The following is an 18930-nucleotide window of genomic DNA, read 5'->3' on the forward strand; positions in this document are numbered from 1 at the left end:
GTATGCATATGAGTGTAGTATTATATATATCATTCTACATTGACCCACTTTTTTTTTCTTTCTTTCTTTTAGAGAGAGAGTAGAGAGAGAAAGTATATGATGAATGTGGGTTGCTGCAGGTCATGATCAATGGCTATTATTTCTCTCATCTCCTTAGTCCTTTCTTAACAGTAATATAATAATAATATTAATAATAATAATATTGTCTCTTCTTTATACTAGGTTTTAATTGTTTGTTCATGTAATATATATATATATATATGAAATATAATATATATAAAATTGAATTTTCTTCATCTATCTTCCATCTATAACAGTTGTTTTAGTTAATACCATAGCAGTACAGTACAGTATAACCATGGAAAGATGTCTGTCTGTTTGTCTCTCTCTCTCTCTCTCTCTCTCTCTCTCTCTTGTTTCTCTCTCTAGTTTCTCTCTCATCGTGCGGACATAATTTAAGCAATAAAGATTGAAGCTTTTTATAAAAGGTCACACGCACACAGAAAAAAATTTAAAGGGGTCATCGTGTTTTTTTTTTTTTGATATAATAATTAATAATTAATAATATAATTAATAGATGGAGGTTTATTGTATGTACATGTTCATTGATTGATATGGGTTATGGATCTTGATTGATGATAATCTTTTATTACAGGGGTCCGATGATGCGAGTTTGAACTACTTTGTCTGTGTCTGAATTAAAGAAGAAGATATATATATATATATATATATATTTATATATATACTGTATACACAAAGAACACACGCAGTACACACTTCTTGTGTGTGTTTAGATATACACATATAAGTATATATGGCGGGTCGTGAGGAGAAATCAAGAGACATTATGGTGGCGCAGAGTGGATACAACATCTACTCCGACGTTTCCTCGAGTACCGGAAACCAGAATATTCCGGCGCAGTTCATGAGCCACCCGCCGACGCAGCAAAGCTTCGATCCCACCACCACCAGCACCTCCGCCGCCGAGATCTACAACCTGACCGCCGGCATGGAAATGATAGGGTTTCCATCGAAGCATCATCATCATCATCATCATCATCATCAACACACAACCGAAAACCCCGGTTTCTGGAAAGGCTTCTTCTCCTCCGCCACCAAGCCCACCGGAAACAACAACAGCAACAACGGCGGCGGCGCGTCATCGTCCTCCTCCAAGGAAATCACCGACGACCCCACATCCGCCGACCACTTCTACCAACACCAACAAAACTATTCCGACGCGATTCAGAACCAGACACCACCGTCATCGTCGTCGTGGAACAACATCCACCACCACCAGAACAGATTCCTCGGTGATGACGGCGGCGGCGGCGCTGTATTCCCATGTGAAGGAAACGAGAGACCAAGCCAAGGACTTTCTCTCTCCTTAAGCTCATCCAATCCTTCAACCATACAATTACAGTCCTTCCAACTCATCCGAAATCAACAACAAAATCAAAATCAAAATCAAAATCAACACGTGATCAATATGCAGTCCGATGTTCTTATGCATCATCATAATCATCATCAACACGTGATTGATAATATTCACAACCATCAATCACATGCTGTAATAACAAACTCAAAGTACTTACTCCCAACTCAAGAACTTCTCTACGAATTCTGCAGCCTCCAAACCGACGAAATCGATCACAAATCGAAGCCTCCCAAACCCACCGATTCATCCCTCGTCGACGAAACCGCCATTAAAACCCTCGACCTTCTCGAGCTCCAGCGACGAAAAGCCAAGCTCCTCCAAATGCTCGAGGAGGTATATACATATATACATAATTTCGCAATATTCTTCCATTAAATTAATTTCGAAAAAAATAAAGAGAGAAAAGATTAATTCTTGTTTTGTGTAAATTAAATTAGGTGGATAGAAGGTACAAGCGGTACTGCGACCAGATGAAAGCCGTGATATCGTCGTTCGAATCGACGGCCGGGAACGGATCGGCGAGGGTATATTCGTCATTAGCGTCGAGGGCAATGTCGCGTCATTTTCGATGCCTAAGGGACGGGATTGTGAGCCAAATAAAGGCCGCGAAGAAGGCGATGGGGGATAAGGATGTTTCCGCACCGGGGTCGGTGAAAGGCGAGACGCCGAGGCTAAGATTACTCGATCAAACACTTAGGCAACAAAGAGCAATGCAGCAAATGAGCTTGATGGAATCTCATCCTTGGCGCCCGCAACGAGGCCTACCCGAACGATCGGTTTCCGTTCTTCGGGCTTGGCTTTTCGAGCACTTTCTTCACCCGTAATTTTTTTTCTTCCTTTTTTACCCTTTTTCACCTTTTCATTTTACCTTCTAATATTACTAAAGTTGTGATTTTTTGTTTGTTGAAGGTATCCGAGTGATGTGGATAAACATATTTTAGCGCGCCAAACAGGTCTTTCAAGAAGCCAGGCAAATACCTTTCTTGAATTTCTTTTACTACATTATTTTTTTGTTTTTAAAGATTGAATTAATTCTTTATTTTATGATATTATTATTATTATAAATTGAATATATTAATAATGTGTGTGTGTGTGTGTTTTTGGTTTTTTTTGTATAGGTTTCTAATTGGTTCATCAATGCGAGGGTTAGGCTGTGGAAACCCATGGTGGAGGAAATGTATTTGGAAGAACTCAAAGAGGATGAGGGTGTCGCCGGAGACGGCAGCGGCGGCGGAGGCGGCGCCGCCGTTTACGAGAACGATGGGCTAATGAGTAGTCAGAATCATTCGAGAAGCGAAGATCTAAAACCCAGCCACGATCAGCTTGTAAGAATGGATTCCGAGTGTCTTTCTTCCATAATCAACAACAACAACGAAGCCAAAAGGAACAAGGGCGGCGCCGCCGCCGCCGTTCAAAACGAGCAGCACCACCAGATTAATCCCAGTTTCGGTAGAGTCATCGGAGACTCGTACGGCTCCGCCGCCATGGAACTGGACTTCTCTTCGTACAGCCACCATTCTTCCGGCGGCGGATCAACCGTCCACTACGGCGGCGGCGGCGGAGGTGGAGTGTCACTGACGCTAGGGCTGCACCAGCACGGCGGCGGAGGAGTGGGGTTAGGGACGACACAGAACTCGCTATTCTACGGCGGGAGATCGGAGCAGATGGTGGAAGATAATAACCAGTACACGTTGTTGGACGGCGGAGAAAACCAGAATCTGCCGTACCGGAATTTGATGGGTGCGCAGCTGCTTCATGATTTGGCTGGTTAGTATTATATTTTATTTTGTTTTTTAGGATTTTTTTTTGTTTTTAAAAAAAAAATGAAGAAAGAAAGGAAAAGTTGGTGGTGTATTAATTTGTCGGTGAAGTGAAAGAAAGAAGTTGCCGGAGATAATTAGAAAGAAACAAGGGTTTGGTGGTGGTGATAATATATGATACACAAACATATGTTATTACTACATTCTGGTATACGTAAAAAAATATTATTATTTTTATCTGCATTTTGGTGTTAGGTATAAGGAATATTGTTCTGCTTATGTGGCTCCAATTTACTTCCGGATTTGCCCTTTCTCTTTTTTTTTTTTTTTTTTTTTTTTTTTTATTTTATTATTATTATTATTATTATTATTGGGGCAACTTACGGCCATCCGCTGAGTTATGGTCAAATTACGAAAACACCGCTTTCTGTTAAGGTAATTATAGTCACCCCTCCACAATGTATTATCTTATGGAAAAATCCGTTCAAAAGTAAATTTAGGGATGTTAAATCGGTAAAAACCGAAACAAATTTTCGGTACGCTAATATTTCATACCGTTTACCGAACTGAATATACGATTTGATTAGTAAACAACCGAATTACATAAATTTTATGTAAAAATATTTATTAGGAGGGGTGGCTGTAATTACCCAAACAAGAGATATTTTTTCGTAGTTTGGCCATATCTCAGAGTGGCCGTAATTTGCCCTTCTTTTTATTATTATTGGTTTGGTATTTTATTATATGAGATGGAATGATTTTGCATAATTGATTTATACAAAATTACGTAAAACATTTCATAGAGTTTATTGTATTTAGCAATGTTTTGAAAACCGGACCGGACCGGCCGATCCGACCGGTTCAACCGCGAACCGCCGCCGTGTCCAGTCCGGTTACATGTAAAAACCCAAAAACTTCAAAAACCCGGGTCAATTATTAAAAACCCGGTTCGACCGGCCGGAAACCAGTCCGAGAACCGGGTTTTAGCTAGAAATGGCCGGATCTACATAAATGGTCGTCTTAGGCGACTGAATCTTGTCGGAGATGGTTGGGAGTGAACGGATGTAGATGGATCTGGGTCGCATGTGACCCAATCCAAGTGGTGGTTGCCATATAGAGAAGAAAAAATAAACCGACGGAGAAGAAATAAGGAAGAAGAAGAGGAAAAAAGAAGAAAAGAAGAAAGGAAGAAGATAAGGGGATGGGAGGCTCTGTGAAAACAGGCGAGAAAGTAGCAGAAAGAAGAAAGAGAGAGGGGAGAGGGGAGAGACTAGAGTGAGAGAGGAGAGAGGATAAAATGATTGAATTTTATTTTATTTTCTTGAAAAACGTTGACTAACCTAGATGATTCACTAAAGTTGGAAGAAAATATATAAAAAAAAAATTATATTTTAGGTATTAAATTAATAAAATAATTAAATAAAAAAAAAAAGTAAAAAACCCGGTTGGACCCCGGTTGAACCGGTCCAACCATGACCCAGTTACTTGTCCGGTTCGATGTCCGGTCCGGTTTTCAAAACATTGGTATTTAGTACTTTAATGTTATATTAAATTGGTAAAAAAAAAAAATTCTATGGTAAATATGTATATCCTTAATTTCCAGCGATTATTTATCTGCAATGGTTCCAATTTTCTTGGGGCACATAAAAGATTATATATATAAATATTCCAAAAAGAATTGGATAATTGCATTATAAGTTACAAATATAGTCTGTTAAACACTCAATTTCAGGATGAGGACTGTTCATCTAACTAATTAATTATTTATCGCATAAATATTATCAATATTATTTCATAATTTGTGGTCCTTCCAAAATAAATAAATAAAAAAGAATTGAGCTTTCATTTTCAATAGTCAATAAAGAAATTAGTGTTTGTGCCACTTTCTCCTAGCCAAAGGTTCTTTCCTCATTATCCTTTCAAACAATGTTTACTTTTCTTTTTCTTTTTCTTTGAAAAATGTTTGCACTAATTCGATTATTTGCGTAGACAACGGGTTTGTGAGATCCTACACCTGATAAAATACAATACGTAGATTCAAACCACAGATCTACATAAATAACTACCGACTAATCACACATACACATGAGTGTATGTGTGTGTGTGTGTTATCTCGTATATGAATCAATAGTGTAAAACCAGTGGCGGATTTACTAAGGGGCAGGGGGGGCAGCCGCCCCCCCAGAAAAAAATATTCCAACTTTTTTTTATTGCTTTTTGGCATATTATTATACAAATATGTGTTTTTGCCCCCCCTATTTTTATTTTCTTCTCTATTCTTTTATGTAATTTTATATATTCTTTCTCTATTTGTTATTACAATATAAAATACAACTACTAAAATATATTTTTTTACTTCAAAATTATAAATATATACTTATTTTAGCAATATTTTGTGAATAACCCGAAAAAAAATTCGGGGGCGCTGCCCCTGAAATCTCCAAAATTATAACCTCCCGTTGGATATATTTTTTCCTAAAAAAATCGCCCCCCCTTAAAATGTTGTCTAGATCCGCCACTGTGTAAAACTATATAGTGTATTTCAGCAGGTGTATATTCTACAAAATCGCAGATAGCGGATTAACAATTACTTATTAGATATGATAACACAATTATTTATTGTTTGTTAAGAATGGTATTAGCATAAAATAAGTTCAAATATAATTGTTTATGTTTGCAATTTACACATGAGTAGAGATTCTATGTTCAAAGATCACATTTACCTAGTAGCTATATGCAAGAAAAATACACTTTTCACGTGTTATAAATAAGCCTAGGATATATTGCCCACATGTGACCTATCTAAGAAATAATAATCATAAATAAAAATGTCTATTAATTTTAACAGCCGAATCTTTTTAAATAAAGTAATATAAACATGAAAGAAAGAAAAATGCAATTTCATCCCTCCTCTTCGTTTAAAGTTCAAACAAATACGCCTTCTCTAAAACTTGAAATAATCCAAATTATTAAATCACTATATGAACATGTAAAATTTCTCCTTATGCTTTGACAATGATTTATTAGAATTAAAATGTAACAACATTGTGTTTTTTCAAATGATGCATGCATTTATTTTCATTATTGTAATATGATGACAACTTTAATTATCGCAAGTTTTGTCTTTTTTATATTTTGACGGTGCAGGATTTGCACTTTCAAGATATCTTTCTAAATCTTACTTTTTTGGTCGTCGAAAAGTTCACCACATATCGGATTTTTAGCAGGCGGATGAAAAGTATCAGAGAAGATCGAGAAGATCGAAGAAGAGAGTATTGCTATTGATGTACATGTTATTATAGTGGATACTTTTTATTCAATTACAAAATAAATGAATAAACGATATATATATATATATATATATAATTAGAAAAAATCTAAAAAAAAATTAAAAAAAAAAAGGAAAAGGAAAAGAAAAGGTAGAGGTGGAATAAAAAATGGTAGATGAAAAAAATAATGAATTGTGATGGGCTGCACATGGGCCGCATTAAAGCCGAGTCGAGCCCACTCAGTGGGAGTAGGCCTGGACCAATTGATATTCATTCTTCAACAAATTGACTAGTTGTCCAATTACATGCATTTACGTCAATCATAGGTACCTAGTACCTAGTCAACACATTTTATTTATTCGATTGTCTGTTTTAGATTATTATTTTTAATTAAATTAAATTATTTGAATTATTTCGTGATTGTTTTATTAAGTAGTATATATATCTTCTTTACTTTAGACAAGATGTATACTAAAACTGTTCAAATCTCAAAATACTCAGTATCATAATTTTAATATGATTTGACTGCTAAAGTGTAATTTATCGCATTCAAATCATAAATAAACATTATTTTTATTTTTAAATTATTTCCTCAAAATATATTTCCCAAAATAAAATAAAAATAACTCTCATAACGAATATTCCAAACATTGATATGGGTTCTTTATTGCACCAGTTTATAATGAGTTTTTTTCTTAACCTCATTCGTCTTGCCTTGGCCTTATCAGAATGACAACAGCCAACTCGTTTGCTACTCAGAAACAGCTCATTTTTCGGTTTCCGATTCGATTTTCGATTTTTTTTTTTTTTTGCATAAGTATTCGGTTTTCGATTTCAACTGCAAGCCCTAGTTTTATTCGTAAAACGTGACTGGGCGAAAAACTTGTGAAATAATAACACCAGCTGAATATATTCATATAATCACCAACTGAAAATACGATTTATATCATATTCATAGTTCCGCGTATATTACAACCAACGAGATACTTAATGCGTGTTTTACTGCTCCCGTTACCCATTTTTAAAAACCCGTCTGTTCTTTTTATGATCGAAAATCTTAGTTAGCAAAGTACGCCTAAAAATTCACCTCTTAGTTCCGCGTATATTACACTTCTTTTATACTATTAATAACCCGGAAGTGTTTTAACAATTCAAAATGACACAAGGGTTTTGCTTTACAATTCACTCGATAATTAAAGCGTGGTTTACTGCATAAGCAACGAGAAACGTAATAAGCAACGAGAAACGTAATTACGAAGCAGCGTCCTTGAATCTAAATATCATGCTGTCACATGCCAAGAGTCCAGGTACCGAAAACAATCTCAGACAAATAATAATTTAAAACTTGTGTAAGTGCACATGAAATCAAAATTGTTGGGCTTTCATATATTAAACTAAATGTTGAGAACTACAGCCTCAGTTAAATATATGTATTTAAATACACAACTGGGAACTAAACTAATCTTTGATCTTTTTTTTTTTTTTTTTTAATTAAATCCCTAATCCCTACTGCTGTTGCAAGAAATTAACAAGGCGTGAATATAATATTAAAATTAACAAATAAAGGAATGTAGCCAACACACAGTGAAGGTTTTCTTTAGTTAAGATAATCACCCATTAGCATTATGTTCCACTAATCTCACCATCCCTGCACACTCCCACATCGATTACCATCCTTTTCTTCGTCGATTTCAACACCCTGCAACAATTTCTTCTCGGCGACTGCACAATTAAATAAATCTGAAGTCAATTTCCGTAACGTCTAAAAATCGAACAAGAGTGTCAAATTAAAATAAATATTAATATTAATATCGAAATCCCGCGTCTAGTGGATTATTGGGACATATTCTCTGTGTTAGGTAAATTAGTACCCTTTGTCCACATGCTCAGTTTTTTAAATTTCAACACAACAAAAACCAATAATTGAAACATTATATATATATATATATATATATATATATATATATATATATATATATATATATATATATATAAAAGCATTGAGATTGTAAATAAAAGGTTCAAATTTCACTTACCCTGTCCCACAAATGTGGATCGGGCTTTTTATAAACCTCGATTCTCTCGACTTGATCAGGATCAGTCATCTTCCATTTGCACACCGGATGAGGAACGCGGGCACGCGTGTACTCACTCACAGTCTCGTTGTTTTCCAATTTTGCACTCGACATGTAGAAAACAAACGGCTTCTGACAAGGGTTCCTCATAACGGGCCTCGTGTTGAAAGCGTAGGCGGTGTAATCGGCCCGTCTGTACCAATTCAAGAACGTTCTAGAAGGCATCTCGATCTCTCGTGGGGACAAAACCCCCCTGAAAATCTGGACAGCAAATCCCCAAGAAACGGATAAAGTCCAGCCGTTGGATCGGTCGTAGCAGATGGATTGCTGCATGAGCCCAGCCGAGTCAAGATCCATCGGAATCTTGAGATGCTTTAGTGCCGCCACTTGATTCATGTTCGGGAATATTGGCTCCACCACGTCTAGGTGGTGAAGCGAGACCAGTGGGGTCACTGGGTGGGCCCCCAGTAACCCGAATAAGTTTCCGTATACATCGTACTGAAAAAAATCATCAATAAAAAAAAAAATCAAATTTCAGAATGCAAAAATTGTAAATTTCTTTTTTTTTTCGAAAATCTATGATTAAACATGGGACCGAACCAACTACGTTTGTTTTTTCACCAACCACACTCGAATTACAACATATTCAAGAAAGCACTTGTCGAATAGACAATGATGTTACATAGTTGTTGTGTTTAATGATCAGCAAAGATTGAGCAACACTTGTCTTCATAGATCAACTCCATGATTTAATTAAGTGGGGCCAATTTCATTGGATTCTTGTTTTTTAGTAGAATTAGGTTGCTAAAAGTCCACCGATTCAGAAATCCAACACATGGAAAAAGGTGAACTAACCCACAGTCAATTAAAATCTGTTTAAGACAAATCCACAAACCTCAAAATCTTGTAAACTAAATTCGAAGATCCATTGATCCAACCTAATCGCTCCCGACGTTTTCGATGCAATTCACATGTATATGCTAATATGCATGTTATCGGGGGTCGATCAAAGGTCGAAAATTACCCGACTATAGTTCATGATCATGATCAAGAACACAACTAGTGGATCAAGAAACCGTCTTAAAAGTTCTAAACTCTTCTTGTTAACAGATTTCCAGCACTATTCTAACAAATGCTAAATCCCAAAATAGCTAAATGAAAACAGAAACCCCAATAAACAGGAAACAGAAAAAAAAAATCAATTGAAAAAAAAAATAAAGAAATTAAGGCGAGAAGTCTGACCTGGTGAAAACCGAGTTCTTTAGTGAGTGGGACACCGAGTTCAGCCATACAAGCCTGCATTCTATCATCGGAGCCGTACAAACCAGGGTACCTCTGAATGCATTTATCCTGCATTTTCTCGAGCGCCTTCGCCAAAGGGTAGCTTATCGCGAAACCGCCTCCGCCATAAGCCATCCCATACGAGAAGTAGATGTTCTGCAAATGGCTCTCGCTCAAACTCCCAATGTAGTAATACTGATTGTGATCGTACTTGTTCAAAATCCTGACCAAATTGTCCGTCACGAATACCGTGTCGTCGTCCCCCATCACGAACCACCGCACGTTGTCTGTGTTCCCCAGCCGTAGAGTCTCCGATACGATTCTCGAGATCCGGATCGCGGAGCGGTGGCCCTGTTTGTTCTTGTAGGCGAATTGGGAGGTGTCGCCGGAGATTCTCAGCTCCGGTAGCGTTTGGGTTTCGTTTCTGTAGGTCTTGACCGCCTTGTCGAGCCAGACGATTCCGCGCATTCTGTTCTCCGGCTTCCACCAGAGCTTTATGTACTCTTTTCTCTTCTCCCACAGCTTCGCCGACGCGGCGATTCCGAACACTATGTGCTCCACCCCTGTTCTGTCGTCCAATTGCGGCGGCGGCGGTTTTGTTGTCGTTAGGGTTTTGGAAGAGACGGCAGCTGCGGTTGCAATTGCGTCGTTTCCGGCGGTCGGTTCGGCGAGGCGGACGGTTTTTGGGTGGCGATTGGAGAATAAGTCCTCGCCGCCGCAGGCGGCGGCGGCCGTGTGGGAGGTGGAAACCAGCTTCAATGCGTACACCACATACGTGGCGGAAACAAACAGAATCAACCACACCATTAGCTTAGGCAGAGCTTTACCTTGTGAAGAAGCTGCCCCCACCACCGATGTACTCCTCATCGAATCCCAGATGAATTTTTCCGGGTTATTTTGACCCGCTTTCATTTTTTTCCTTCACCCCCAAAATAGAAAAATTCAATTTTTAATTTTTATTTCTGTTAATGCTTCGATTTTGGGGAAAAACAGATCTGAGTGAAGATGAAGAACGGATTGAAGAGAAACAAATGCAGATTGAAGAAAAATAAAAAAAAAAAAAAAATTAAATTGAGAGGGTGAAAAAAGGAAGAGCATGCACAGGTGCCAGGTTGCACACTCTCCTCTCTGCTTTCAGACCTGCCCCCCTCAAAAAACACACACACACACACACACTTTTATTTTTTTAACATTTATAAATTGGCACGAAAATCGAAGGAATTTTATAATAAAAATAAACGTAGACGTAGATACGTACAGAGTTTATGTATGTATATATGTTGGAGGTGGAGATCTATTTGTTTACAAACACTTGAACCGGTGCGGGTGGAGATGTAGAGTCGGGTTAAAATTCCTCAACTCTTTTTTTTTTTTTTTTTTTTTTTTTTTTAATTTGAAAATATAATTATTTTTAAATTTAGTTAAGGAAACACAGCACGAGTTATGTGCGTAGGTAAAAGGTCGGCTCATGTGACTTATTAATACTACATAATAATTTTTTATTTTTTTTTAATTATTAAGTATTTTTTGAAATCAAATATGAATTACCTAAATGTAAAATTCTAGTCAATGGGAAATTTGTTTCTTTGGGAAAATGAATGGAAATACAATAAATTTTAGTCAAATGATTTGAACATTGTAGAATCATCGTTTACATGGTCAATTTTAAATTACAAAAAATTTGAAATCTTTTAGATTACAAAAATTACAAATTTTAAATTACACGTGGAATTATAGTTAGTAGCTAATTAGAAAAGTACTTTATTGAAATTACAGATTATTGTTATCTGAAATTTATGTGAAAACAAAATAAGTTGACTAGATAGGTGAAATTAAAAAAAAAAGGTAAATTATGAAAATCTACCTAAACTTAGTCTAAATTATGAAAGCTCCCCTGTCTATCTGAATTACTAAAATTCCACAACATTTGTTCCCGATCTCCTTTTAGTGTGATTTTTCACGAATTTTTGTCTTATTTCGGGGAATACTTCCCGAATAATACCGCTTCGACCCCTACCAACGTAAAATAAATTGAAGCTACGTAGCATTGTACAAGTGTTTAAAAATGCATATATGCCATGAGGGTTCATACTAGCAATCCAGAAAGTGTAATGATGTTGTAGATAATGAGGTTGTTGTAGAAGGTATACTAAGGTCAGCTACATTTAATAGACTGTTCTAAGAGGTAGAATCAGCATTTTTCGTGAAATATTCGCTGAAATAAAAAAGATTCCGTAATTAACACAAGTTAGGGGGTCGATGGAAGAAGAAAACAAATGTCGGGAAAGTTTTGGTAATTACAAATAGGTGGGGTGGTGTTTTTCATAATTTAATCTAAGTTGAGGGAAGTTTTCTTAATTTACCCAATAAAAAAATTACTCCACAAAACACGTGTAAGCAAGCAATAGATATCTTTTATCTTCTACATAAAGTGGTAATCAAATTTTGCCAAAAATGGACTTGATATTAATATTGTGTAACGTCAGGGGCCAGCCCAAAAGGAACTAAAAACAAAAATTATGGAAGTACATTAATGTACAATTTCTTCTAGGGGGTTTTGTGAAAATCCAAATAATTTTTCCATCAAATTAGTAATTAAGAATAACTAATCCAACTACGGATATGATTAATCAGAGGAGATTATGTACGTTTGGTTTACATTTGTTACTTGTTAATATTGAACACCGAGTAATGTGAAAATTTTGAGCAAATTCTATTGGATGAGAACACACCATAATTAATGTCAATTAATGTTATTTACTTATAATCATGTGATAACCTAGAAAATTGATTACTTATGGGGTTGTGGGGTTTTAGGGGTGTGACGTTCACCCGGTTCGTGACCTCGATGAGCTGACTCGATAAAAAATCGATAAAAAATCGAGTTTTAGCTAGCTCTCTTGAAAGTCGAGCCCGAGCTCATTCTACAAATATTTGTAGGTGAGCTCGCGAGCCGGCGTGCGAGCTCTTTTCTTTTCTTTATAACTTTTATTTTATTTTATTTTAAATATAATAAACATAAAAATATACAATAAATTCATAAAAGTAATTAAAAAATAGTTTATAATAATAAAATTCTAATAATACTACAAAATATAGAAAAAGACACAAAAACACGGAGCAATTGTTTTTTTTTTTTTAGTTTTTATGAATTTCATGGTGATAGACTGATAGGTTTGAGTTATAAATAGCAAACTTATAATGAGAAATAAATTTATAACCGGGAATGAAAATCGGAAAGATCGGATCGAAATACATGCTTTCGACAATAAAAATAATTTTTTAAGCGAAAAATCGTTTCCTAATTCCGTTTCAAATTTTTCAAAAATAAAATAATATTAGTTCTTTGAAAATCATTGTACTTCTGTGCCCTGGATAAATTGGAATCTTTTAGAAGTTATTTAATTTTTTTTGATTTTTTTTTTTTTTTGTGAAAAAGATTATTTGAAATTGACACTAATTTGATGGCCTAATATTTCACTTACTACACATCTTTTGGTATAGTGAGTGGTTGAATTATTGAATTAGGTTTTTTGTAAATTATTTATTGAGAATTATTGAATTAGGTAAATGAATGGCATACCAAATATTAATGCAATAAAATGTTTACTACAGGGGAAAATGGGATCCTTTTATTTAAATTTTCTTTATCTTATTTTTTCATTCCAAATGACAGAAATAAATTTCATTAATTGCATGTAAAGAAAAGCATGTGAAAAATAAATATTTCAGTTGTCATACAAAGGTCAAAGGTCAACTGACATGGTCTCAAATTATCTGAACAAGGACATAGATATTGTTAATAAAAGGTTGCACATTATTGTCATCACACGTTAAACCTTAAAAAATAATTTAATTTCTAGATTTTTTATTTCCCAGTCTTTTTCTATTAATTATATTTACGTAATAATAAAATAAGTCCCCTAGCCATGTGATAGTCTTTGTATAATATAATCAACATGAAACTTCTTATCTCTATACTTAGTATTTGCACATTTCTAACAAGTTTTCGTATTTCAATTTTACAGACAGATCGTTTCTTCGTGTCCGTTTATCTGTATCGCCGTTTTCGTGACCGTGTACTAATTTATATACATCTTCATATACATGAATAATGTGAAATGATTTAAACATCTTCATATACATGAATAATGTGAAATGATTTAATTAGTACATGATTGCATTTGCTTGGAGTGGTTCTTTATGTATAAAAGAATAGCTTAATTGGTCTTGAGTTTGATTTTAATTAGCTCACATTTTTTATGAAATGCATTATATAGTTAAAATTAGTATTATATAGTCTAGATTCATATATATATATATATTAAAGAAAATTGAAAAAGGACAAAAAAACAAAGAAGGGTCTTGAACTTCGGGCCGGGTTCCTCTTCAAATGGGCCTAAACAAATTGGGCTTAGGGCGTTGATTGGGTTGGAATTTGATATTAGTTCACAAGTAAGACTTGGCCCAATTAAGGCTCATCGCAAAATTGAATGGGTTCATAAAAACGAAATCAAATTAATTTTGTTTTATTAATTAATAATCAAGTTAAGCAAGTTTTAATATGATTATTGATTTATTGAATTATTTCACTTTTTTCAGTCAAATAATTATTTAAGCTGAATTAGACAAAAACGGATTAGGTGAAGTGTCACATGATCTTTCCAGCTTAACAGAAAAAAACATTCAATCCTGTAAAGTATAGATACATAGTTTGCAATGTTATCAAATATGAAAATATCGCATATCGGTTTCCTTCACGTATCGTATCGTTCTGCTTGTTTTCTTTTTCAGAAAAAAAAAAAACAATTGCCATTGGGTTTTTTTATTGCATTCGCTGATATAAATTGCTTTTGATTATGTGATGTTGAACAAATATCGCATTGTATTGCAATATCATACCATACCATATCACGATATAGAGCGATATGTACCGAAATTTGAGTACAATTGATACATATGTCGTGTTGTATCGCGATAAATAACGTGGTATATCGCGATATTGACTACACTTATATACGTTGAGATGTAATTAAACCGGATATGCTTCATCCCATACATTAAAATAAATGAAATTAACCATGATTATTAATTAACAATAATAAGAATATATTTGAGTTGTTTTTTTTTATTTAACTATATGAACAACTTCAAATGCAATTTCTCAATTATATTGAGAAATTGATTATTTTTAAGTAATTAAAAAAGTACAGAATAGGATGTGATCATGTGACGTCACAGTCCGTCAACTTAATTAGTTACAATATGTTTTCATATCATTTCAGAAAGTCATATGTGAAATCAAAATTATTTTTGGGACATTGTTAATTTGCTTATACTTGACCATATTGAAATAAAAAAATCTATAATGTTAAATATCATTTCAATTTTATTGATACTATATTAATTTCGAACTTGATGTTGACCATTTTCTAGTTTGAATTTGGCAAAACCTAAAAAATGGAAAGTGTAGTCCTCTTAATTAATTTTCTAATACAAATTGAATCAGCTACGTTGACTGTTCGTGATAACGTTATGCATAAATTGACGAATATATTTTGAGTTATATGGCAATGTTTACTGATCTGTACATATCTTACTCAACCGACATCCAATGTTGGTGATGCAACTTGGATTAAACAGCTAACTTAAAGAACTACAAAACTCGTGTTTTGAGTTTTGCCAAATTAAGCCTTGAAAATGATCAAACCTACGTCTGAAGTCGAAACATTATCATCAAGACTAAAACGACATTTATCACATCCCGATATCTGAACTTATATCGATAATAAGTTGACGAAGACTATGTCTAATTTGACTGCCCTACAAGCTCCTCTCCAACCGAACTATGGAAAAGATTAATTTCCATTATTCAGTTCACTTTAATTTAATTTATTGATGGATTGTCAATAAAAGCTATAAGTAATTGCTTTTTCGGTTCTTTAATTAATTAATGGGCTACCCCATCTTTTTAATCCCACTAATTAAAATATCAATTAGGCTCAAAATAATGTGGTTAACAATTAGCCATGAGTCACTAATCTTGTTGCTGTTGTAACTGATGTGATGATGATGATAGTTAAAATCATATGTCACACATCATTGATTATCATACAAAAATGGGATTTCTTTTCCAACTTTATTTGCAGCAAAATTAATATTTAATTTAACACCCAAGATATTTATTCTGATAAATCGTCGAATCGACGCTACACTGTACATTGGGTAAAGATCCACCATTCATCTTTAATTTCCGTAGATTGTTACAAAATCCGTCATGTATATACATTGTATCAGACGACTTAGTTTATATAGTTCTGCATTGAGAAAATCACATCATGCGTCTTCAAATTCGAATTTCATCTCCATACAATTTTAATAGCAAAAAAAGTTGTATAATAACGAACATATATTTATAGATAGATAAAACGACATCATTTACTTAGAATAAATATGAAGTCCGATCCCGGCCTCCAGCGTCCAAATTCGCCAACATTTTTCGTTCATACTAGAGATGGACTCGTTGCTAATTGATAAATGTCTCAGTTTGGTCCTTATGGTGTATATTCTCACGAAATTTAACGAGTTTTACGAATATGGGTCCAACCAGTTCGCCCCTAATGTGAGTTAAGATTGATGATATCTATATATTTTTGTCCTAATAAAAAGAAAATTGTAAGAAAAATCCAAAGTAGAGGTCTTGTGCAAGGATAATAGCGTTGAGGGGCCTTTTGGTAATTTCTATGAAATTAATGGAGTAAATATGGTTAAATGTGAATTGTGTGTACTTCTTTTAATTAGTAACAATAAATAGTACTAATTAAACATTAAACGTGCTAATCATATCAAGATATGTGGTTAAGCAAGCCTAGCTAATTAGTAATAAGTGCATCGGATACTTGTTAATCACACACATAATTACTCACTGTTGTACGTGGTTTCAACTGTGTGTTAAATTTCATTTGCATCTATAATATTATGCATGATATATCACATATTGTATCTATATATCTTGCCATTGCTCCTTGCCTTGATCATCTGCATAATTCTCTCTCTCTCTCTCTCTCTCTCTCTCTCTCTCTCTCTCTCTCTCTCTCTCTCTCTCTCTCTCTCTCTCTCTCTCTCTCTCTCTCTCTCTCTCTCTCTCTCTCTCTCTCTCTCTCTCTCTAATATGAAAAGAGGAGGAAGCTATGGCGGTGGGCAGAGTTCTTTAGGTTACCTCTTTGGTTCCGACAGTAATAATAAGCAGAAAAACAAGGCGGCACCGCCATCCCCCACCGCTAATAAGCCTCCTTACGCCACCGATACAGACAACGAAAAGCCGCCGGAGAATCCTTCTACCCCTTCTCAAGATCATAAAATAACAAATGCTATACCCAACAATAATAACAATAATAACTACCCTAGGGTCCAAGGCCAAATTTCTGGAAATTTCATCACTGTAAGTAAAATACTTCATGATGACATCATAAATCTCGATTGAATCATATTTATATATGACTCATTTTATTCTTAATTAATTATAATATAATCCTCCGACATTTGTGCGTACGTACGTACGATTGCAGGGTCGTCCATCGACAAAGGTTAAGTCTGCACCAGGTGGGGATTCTTCTCTTGGATACCTGTTTGGAGATTATAAGCCTTGATATATATATATATATATGTGTGTGTGTGTGTGTGTGTGTGTGTGTGTGTGTGTGTGTATTCTTAATTTTACCTAAAATATAATATACTTAAGGTTAAGTTGTGCTTTCTATATTTGTTATGTGGATGTAATGTTGTATGGTGGTAATTATTTAGGTCCCTTATAATTACTTATAAGGGTTTCTAGGGTGTTTGATGTGTGGTTTGTAATTTGTGGCATTAACAATATATACATGAAATATGGGTAAATTACAAACGTCCCCCCTAAGGTAAGCTATATTTACAACAACAACAAAAAAAAAATAATAATAAAAAAAGAAAAAAAAGAAAATCATTTTCCATAATTACACCAACCCCTGCTATTTGTAGATGTATTACATTAACACCCTTTTATAGGAGGTGTGTGTAAGAAATTTACAAACTACAGGCGGCTAGTGTTTTTTTTCGTAAATAGACTTTACATCAGGGAGGTGGTTGTAATTTACCTCAAATAATACTGTTGAGAAGTTATTCATGCAAACAATTATGGAAATTTCAATGATAGCAATATAATTACATTGAATGTGGGTTTTCACATTTTTATCTTGATTGAATTAAGTTATACTAGCGCTATGCCGACAAATCAACTATTTTAGTTCGTACGATGTAAGATTTCTCTATATTAGAGTTGTTCGAAGTTAGCCATATGTTAGAATCTAGTACTATATTAAATTTCTCATGAAGTCCTTAGCACACGGCTCACTTGAATCTTTTCAATTGAATATTTTACTAGCTCGTACTACTTTGTAACCGAATGACATTCTAGTGACGTATGTTTTGACCCTTATAATTGCGCTCGTACGAGAATGTGTGTGATTTTAATGTATACGTCTGTTTATCTATCCTTAGACAGAAGAAAAATATAGAAGAATTATGAGATTGACTTGTGGCAAGAAAAATAAAATACTTATTGAAAAAATTAAAACCAAAAAGAAAAAAAAAAAAAAAAATTGTTCATATGATGGACAAATAATTGGAGTTGGGCTGTTGGAGGTTTTTAAACCCAATTCAACAATATCTGGCCCAAAACGTATTTGCATTCGACCTAGTATCTCTTCTCGGCAGTATATTGTGCCATCGATTTTTTTTTTCTTCAATAATGAAAGAATTCGTAACTAACTATATCGTTGATATGCCTAATTGGGCCAACCCAATGGACTTACAATTTATTTACCTACTGGGCCACGAGCCCAATATTGAAGACTAATATCACCGAGGCCCAATCACCTTCAAATAAGGTTTGGGCTCAACGATCTCATCTATGGTATAAATAACGATATAATTCATTTGCTAAAGGTACGCCCTATTATCCAAATAATACTAGGGGTCATATTATCCCAACTATTTCTATTATCCGCACGTCTGACTTGAGCGTCGGAGGGGTTTCCGCCGGATCAACCCCCGGCCTAGTTCATGTGTTT

General features: G+C 34.7%; 3 protein-coding genes across 3 annotated transcripts; 2 read left to right on the top strand and 1 right to left on the bottom strand.

The window, feature by feature from the left end:
- The first annotated feature begins 266 nt into the window (after positions 1–266).
- BEL1 (POX (plant homeobox) family protein) lies at positions 267–3509 on the top strand. Its single transcript, XM_012998822.2, has 5 exons — positions 267–488; positions 656–1771; positions 1876–2258; positions 2348–2408; positions 2557–3509. Exons 2-5 carry the CDS (start codon positions 815–817, stop codon positions 3208–3210), a joined length of 2055 nt encoding a protein of 684 aa, XP_012854276.2. The 5' UTR covers positions 267–488; positions 656–814; the 3' UTR covers positions 3211–3509.
- Positions 3510–7827: 4318 nt separating this feature from the next.
- On the bottom strand, positions 7828–11291 carry LOC105973653 (uncharacterized). Its single transcript, XM_088817891.1, has 3 exons — positions 9785–11291; positions 8504–9040; positions 7828–8189 (listed from the first exon to the last, which is right to left on the bottom strand). Exons 1-3 carry the CDS (start codon positions 10733–10735, stop codon positions 8091–8093), a joined length of 1587 nt encoding a protein of 528 aa, XP_088674017.1. The 5' UTR covers positions 10736–11291; the 3' UTR covers positions 7828–8090.
- Positions 11292–16780: 5489 nt separating this feature from the next.
- LOC105973654 (protein SPIRAL1-like 5) lies at positions 16781–17726 on the top strand. Its single transcript, XM_012998686.2, has 2 exons — positions 16781–17264; positions 17392–17726. The coding sequence occupies exons 1-2, from the start codon at positions 16806–16808 to the stop codon at positions 17470–17472; spliced, it is 540 nt and encodes a 179-aa protein (XP_012854140.2). The 5' UTR covers positions 16781–16805; the 3' UTR covers positions 17473–17726.
- Positions 17727–18930: the final 1204 nt, after the last annotated feature.

Source organism: Erythranthe guttata, chromosome 1 (genome assembly GCF_056151865.1).
Source record: "Erythranthe guttata isolate IM_541 chromosome 1, IM_541, whole genome shotgun sequence".
Lineage (NCBI taxonomy): Eukaryota > Viridiplantae > Streptophyta > Magnoliopsida > Lamiales > Phrymaceae > Erythranthe > Erythranthe guttata.

Bases quoted from the DNA above. Each gene is read 5' to 3' on its own strand.
- BEL1 (XM_012998822.2), top strand. From the start codon at position 815: ATGGCGGGTCGTGAGGAGAAATCAAGAGACATTATGGTGGCGCAGAGT. The intron at 2,259-2,347 runs GTAATTTTTTTT...TGTTTGTTGAAG, and splicing joins TTCGAGCACTTTCTTCACCC to GTATCCGAGTGATGTGGATA. The intron at 2,409-2,556 runs GCAAATACCTTT...TTTTTTGTATAG, and splicing joins CAGGTCTTTCAAGAAGCCAG to GTTTCTAATTGGTTCATCAA.
- LOC105973653 (XM_088817891.1), bottom strand. From the start codon at position 10,735: ATGAAAGCGGGTCAAAATAACCCGGAAAAATTCATCTGGGATTCGATG. The intron at 9,041-9,784 runs GTCAGACTTCTC...GATTTTTTTCAG, and splicing joins AAGAACTCGGTTTTCACCAG to TACGATGTATACGGAAACTT. The intron at 8,190-8,503 runs GTAAGTGAAATT...TTAATTGTGCAG, and splicing joins ATCCACATTTGTGGGACAGG to TCGCCGAGAAGAAATTGTTG.
- LOC105973654 (XM_012998686.2), top strand. From the start codon at position 16,806: ATGATATATCACATATTGTATCTATATATCTTGCCATTGCTCCTTGCC. The intron at 17,265-17,391 runs GTAAGTAAAATA...GTACGATTGCAG, and splicing joins TTTCTGGAAATTTCATCACT to GGTCGTCCATCGACAAAGGT.